The sequence below is a fragment of the Rosa rugosa genome, chromosome 3 (assembly GCF_958449725.1).
Source record: "Rosa rugosa chromosome 3, drRosRugo1.1, whole genome shotgun sequence".
Taxonomy (NCBI): Eukaryota; Viridiplantae; Streptophyta; class Magnoliopsida; order Rosales; family Rosaceae; genus Rosa; species Rosa rugosa.
The window spans coordinates 26,049,682-26,055,681 of NC_084822.1; the positions used below are offsets into that span (position 1 = coordinate 26,049,682).

Below are 6,000 nucleotides of genomic sequence, written 5' to 3' on the forward strand. Positions count from 1 at the left end.
GCATCGGTGTGCTCAAGCAGAGAATGAGTGGAGAGGACACTGTTACAGGGTTCTACAACAAACATAGAAACCTGAGGAGAAGGATACACAGTGAATCCGAGCTCGGACGTTTTCCCATAGTCCACAGAAAGACGCTCCAGCCTCCAGCAGAAGCAACTCGAGACCCGACCCGGTATCACCACCGACTACATTGAAGACCAGAAATCCCTGAAGCCCAGTGCAGTTGTCGTCGAGCTTCCGGATCCGATCCAAGCAGAGATCGACGATCTCTTTGCCGGTGGTGTATGGCCACGGGCGAAGTTGTTAGCGGCGTCCTCCTTGCCGGAAATGAGCTGCTCGGGGCGAAGTTCCGGTGCGGACCTCGTCGATGACGATGGGCTCTCGGTTGACGAAGATGGCGCGTGGAACTCCGAATCAAGTCCCAGAAATCGGCATGCTACCAGAGATAGGGATATTCGGATAAGGTTTCAGAATGGCTTAGTTAACGGGAGGGAGGGAGGGAGAACTGCCAGTGGCAGTTTTTGTAATTAAGTTTAACTCTAGTGGTAGGTAGTTATTAGGTGACCTTAATTATCATGGGGACATTTGTGGTATCTGGATTATCATTAGGTACTTTAAAATGACCTCTTTTATCATTGTCCCTTTAAAAAACATCCATATTTGAAAAAAAGAAAAATAGAATAAAGAAAAAAGAATTATTAATACTTTGAAATAAATAAAAATGTCTTTTGGGGTTTTGTCACATGAATGCCACATGGCTGTCACAGAGACATTTTTAACAGAATACTTGATGCAAGTACTAAAGGGACTAACAGAGGAATAGTACAGGTGCCACTTGATTCTCTAAAAATTTCTAAGTACCAAAAAGTGCATTTAATGATCGTACCACATGAAGATTTTATCATTTTTGTTAAAGAAAGTCTTTGATTGAAGAAAAAAAAAATGGCCTCTTATTAAGTGTGGTTTAATGTATTAAAGTATGTGCAACATAATTCATTATATGATAGAATGGTACAAACAGTAGAAAGTCTAGATTTTGTTTTCTTTATTTTTTTTGTTGAAAATCTAGATTCTAGTTCATTCCCATTTAAAACTTTATGATTCGGACATGGATCCTCTAAAGTAGAGGGTTATAAAATTACATAAAGTTCATAAAATCATGATGCTCGTCTTCTCCTTAGTAAGCTCATAGAGAAAGATTGCAGGCTACAAAGGAGTTGCAATGATGAGCAAATGCACGTCACACAAAAATTAGTCCTTATTTTTGACGAGGTGACTATTTGAGCCGGAAAGAAAGGATGGTTCCGGAACGAGCGAGCGTATGGTCAAACAGATGAGGAGAAGACAGAATATTATTTAATTGCTTAGTGATGAAGCTCATGCATCTTGAGCTTTGAAATTCAGAATATCCTACTGAATTCATTCATGGTACTCATGAGACTGGCTTCAACACATACATTTTACATGCATGAGAGTTCATGGTGGCTGTCAAGTTTCCAACGAATCGCGTCTTGAGTGTCTTATGCTGCATTAAACAGACTATATATAAGTTCAAAAAATATTACTTCTTGATAAAAACACAAAATAAGAGCAATAGCTGCTACAAGAGATTGAATAGGAATGCTGTTATGCCTTCTTAACCAGATATATAGTCATACATACCTCCCAAAGGTCTCTTGCTTCAACAACAGTATTTGGGGGGATGCCTATATCTTCCCATTGAGCTGTAATGGAATTGTTCGAAGGGCCTTGGTTGATAAGGAGTAAAGCTACTCTGTACCCTGAAAGTGGCCCAGCCCAGATCTGGTGAAAATCAAATGAAACAATGGAAGTTACTTTGTATCGCTCTACTGAAACAACTCTTACTCGGTATCACTTGGCCTACATATAAGAAGAATTTCTGGCATTTCAATTGTACCTCAAGATCTCCTTCCAGTCTAACTTTTTTAGCTTGGACACCAAGTGGATCTGTTATGGCCAATCGTCACAAATTAGCAACTCAGTTCGGTATAATCACTTTCACTCACCTGGAAAGAAAAATAGTCTATTAAAGGTTTTAGTTACCTTGGTTGACAGAGATGACCTCTTTATTTGCAACGATCTCCAGAGTCTCTTTTGTCATATTCCTCACATCACAACCAAGAAGAAGGGGAGCCTGCAGTAGTACTGCTTATAAGTAATTTTTGACAAATGAGATGAGCCAAACATACATGCTCGTTTTGTAGAACATGTAGCAGAAGAAAATGTTCATGAGTTGGATACCTTTGAGATTGCCCATATGCTAAAATGAACTACATATTCATCTTTTGTCATTCCTCCATTTCCCACTTCAAGCATGTCGGGATCTGTTTAGATTAAGAAGAAAATTAAAAGAAATCTCTTGGAAAAACTTCACAGATATTCAAACAGATAGTATGGGTGAGCAAGTGCATTATGGGTACACTAACCATTCCAACCACCAGGCCTGGCATATTCAGCATAAAATTCATTCATGTCTGCTCTGGAGACCATACTGGAAGGAAAATGCAAGAACAGTACAATGGCACCGTAAATAAATGACCAATTTACATAATGGGGAGCTTGAATAGAAGACCGATTTACTTATTCCTCAACCCCACTCCAAAAAATTAAAAATTAAAAAAAATGAAAGAAAAGAATGGCAAGAAAGAAAGAACCAAAATATGAACAGAAAGACATTTCAGAGTTAAGGGAAGCATGACTCTTTACCTTTCCCATGTATCAGAAATGTCTTTTGTAGTTCTCCAGCTATTTCCTAACTTGGCACCCCATAAAGCAGGGTGCATATCTCCCCTGATAAATGAAACAGAATATAAAGTGAAATAAAAGCAATTAATTAAGACTGTTAGTAACAAATTGAAATTGCTTAATTGTTGAACACTAAGATTACCATTCGCAGAGAGAGAAGAATATGGGACGGCCGGCTTTCATTAGAGCTCGGGTCATTACAGGGTATCTACAAGAACATATCGGAACCTTTATAGAAACTATATGCATATAAAAGTGATTCGAACTAAATGCAGAATAATAGATATTTTGTATTACCTCACAGTTGGGTTTGAGCCATCATTATAACAGTTATCATATTTCAAATAATCGATGCCCTGAAAAGAAGCACAGCATTTAGGATTGTATGGTCAGCTGCCATTAGCTATGCATCCTGGTAATGGAAAATTACTAGCACATATCGTACCCAAGCAGCAAAGGTATTGGCATCTTGTTCTTCATGACCAAGTGAACCAGGCATAGTTTTGCTGCAAGTAAAATACCTGCAAAGCACAATGCATGCACCAAGTGGTTTGTTTACTACGTGCATATATCAAAATTGAACGACAACTGTGCAGGAAATATGTTTACTGGGGTGTACGACTGCTATGTTACCCTGCATCTGAGTAGATTCCTAGCTTAAGACCCTTGCTGTGGACATAATCCGCAAGAGCTTTAATGCCTGATGGAAATGCCGATTTCTTGGCCACTAGACTACCCTGAATACGAAATCCTACGTTCATTAAATCTCTACTAAAGCTGAACTTGTTTGTCATTGAAACGGAAACATGTTATACCTTTACATCGCGAGCTATTTCTGCCCAGCAATCATCTTTAGATTTGAGGAAATGAAGTTTTTCATCAGCCACTTGTGACAAAATGCGTAGCCAAAAAGAAAAAACATGTACAATTATGGAAAAGAAAGAAGAAAAGATGCCAGTGTACCTATGTTAACATAGTTATATCCAAGTTTAGAGAGACCAGTGGATACCAGAGCATCAGCTGTCAAACCACACAAACAAAACCTGTCGGTGACCGGTATGAGTAAAAAAAAAAAAAATCAACATCTTTCAGTCCAACAAAAAAAGAAAGATGCATTTATCACTATCCTTCCATAGCTTCATGAATACAACTTTAGTATATGAATAATGATTTAGGCAGAAGGTCAACTTTACCAGTTTCTTTAATGGTTTTCTCCTCAATCTTGCAGTTGAAGTGATTCCAACTATTCCACCTAAGCAAAAAAGTAAAAATGATTAAATCAGTATGCTGCTATAGTTTGATACTAGGATGAGATCACATCATTGGAATCTGTAAGATAGTTCTTGTTTTAATATGCAAGGCTCCTGTTGTGATGAACTTTGTGGGCACCTGTGGCATTTGTGTTTTTTTTTGCAGTCAAGAGACTTAAGGAGTTCATTTCAGTTGTTCCCAAAAAAGAATAACAGAGAAAACCTCATGGGAGTTCATATTAGCTTACCCCATTGGAGGAGTCACTCCAAGGCCATTGGCAAGCAGATTTCGTCTGAGTTGCGAAGCAGAAACACCCATTAACTTGAGTGAGCATAGCATCACTGCCATTACAATCATTGATGTTGGCACAGCACTGCCACCGACCTTTTTCCTCATCTTCACTCTGCTGCTGCTGCTTCTTCTTACTCAGTAGTCAAAGTATCAGTCTCTCCTCTATAATCTCCACCCACCCTATTCTGATGTGGTGTGGAGTAAAAAAACGGTAATAATATATGCGAAAAGCATTTTTCTGAGCTCAGTTTATCTTTATTTTAATAAAGTAGCGTTTTTTGTCTCCCTCGTCATAATCGTGATTCATTGTTTAATGAATTTGGTTATTAATCTCAAGACCAATTAATCAAAGACTGATCCAGAGGAGGTAGGACTCCAACTGAGAAGATTTTTTTTTTTTTTTGAAAAGTGGACGATTTTTTTTTTTTTTTTGAGTCTCCAAAATTGGTTTTTGACAGAAAAAGAAAAAAAAACGGAAAGAAAGAAAAGAAGACTGTGTGTACAGTTGAGAATGACGCAAAAGACAAAATTTGAGATAATAAAAAAATTATAGATTGTGAACCACTGCAAGTGGCCTAGTGGTTCTTGCCCAGTTGGGTGTGCTCCCCAACCTAGGTTCGAACCCCGAAGCTGTCAAAGTGGCGAGGCACTGTGCTGCAATGCACAGTTGGAGCATTTCACATGCGCCGAAGGGGTTTATCTTGGGCCTAGGAAGCCTTTGGGTTCTCCTTGACAAAGTCAAAAAAAAAAAAAATTATAGATTGTGAATTATAAAATTGAGAGTGTGAATTTCACTTTTTATTTTTTATTTTTTTTCCATTTATGCTCGGATAAAAAAAGTAACACTCTTCTACCATTCTATGCCACAAATGCTTTTTTTTTTTCCTTTTGAGACGATTTTGAGCAAAGGCACTCACGGTGTCAAACTTAGGTAATTTAATGTAAAATTAAATGTGACTCACATGCATTTACATAAAATACAACTGGTTAAAAGGGGAGTAAAATTCACACTCTCTATTTTACAATCCACACTCCATGTTTCTTTAGTAGTATCTTACACATTCGGTAAAGTTTTCATGCATAAATTTTCATTTTAGAAAATGATAATAGAGTGAAAAGCATTCGGTGACCTATTTCTCAAAACGTGAAAAATAAAAATTGAAATTATTTTCAACTTTTACTCTAAGAAACTGAAACCAACAACTTGATGTTTTCACATTTTTATTCTCTCAGTTTAGAAAATATGGAGAATATTTTTTTGCACTAAACTGTCTAACACATTTTCAAATATGAAAAATACAATCTCTTTCTTTCGTTTTTGTTTCTAAAAATTATTTTTGAAAAATCATTTTTGAAAACGTTACCGAACAGGAAATTTTGTCCTTTTGTAAAAATAAAGTTTTGGGAGTATGAATTTCATTATAAAAGAGGAAAGAAGAAGTGTGAATTTCAAAAGTGGAGTGTGATTTCATTATCCTAAAATTACTTATAGAATAAGCAATTAAAGATTCTCTGTTATTTTTTTATTTTTTGAGATATTTAGAGAAGTTTTAAAATACACACCTCTAATTACTTAATACACACTCCATACTTAATACACCATCCATTTAATTTCTCATTCTAATATTTTACTAAATACACAACCCAAAGTACCTAAAATATCCTTAATCTCAAAAATCATGAAATATCCTA

The 6,000-nt window shown here is 36.6% G+C and overlaps 1 protein-coding gene across 1 annotated transcript; it reads right to left on the reverse strand.

The window, feature by feature from the left end:
• Nucleotides 1-1,016: 1,016 nt before the first annotated feature.
• Nucleotides 1,017-4,529, reverse strand: LOC133738187 (alpha-galactosidase 1-like). Its single transcript, XM_062165649.1, has 15 exons — nucleotides 4,265-4,529; nucleotides 3,960-4,018; nucleotides 3,730-3,786; nucleotides 3,582-3,616; nucleotides 3,400-3,503; nucleotides 3,212-3,287; nucleotides 3,064-3,122; nucleotides 2,909-2,974; nucleotides 2,728-2,811; nucleotides 2,448-2,512; nucleotides 2,263-2,345; nucleotides 2,065-2,155; nucleotides 1,919-1,968; nucleotides 1,663-1,803; nucleotides 1,017-1,525 (listed from the first exon to the last, which is right to left on the reverse strand). Exons 1-15 carry the CDS (start codon nucleotides 4,411-4,413, stop codon nucleotides 1,433-1,435), a joined length of 1,212 nt encoding a protein of 403 aa, XP_062021633.1. The 5' UTR covers nucleotides 4,414-4,529; the 3' UTR covers nucleotides 1,017-1,432.
• Nucleotides 4,530-6,000: the final 1,471 nt, after the last annotated feature.

Bases quoted from the DNA above. Each gene is read 5' to 3' on its own strand.
- LOC133738187 (XM_062165649.1), bottom strand. From the start codon at position 4,413: ATGAGGAAAAAGGTCGGTGGCAGTGCTGTGCCAACATCAATGATTGTA. The intron at 3,504-3,581 runs GTATAACATGTT...TTTCGTATTCAG, and splicing joins AAATAGCTCGCGATGTAAAG to GGTAGTCTAGTGGCCAAGAA. The intron at 3,123-3,211 runs GTACGATATGTG...GCTTCTTTTCAG, and splicing joins CCAATACCTTTGCTGCTTGG to GGCATCGATTATTTGAAATA.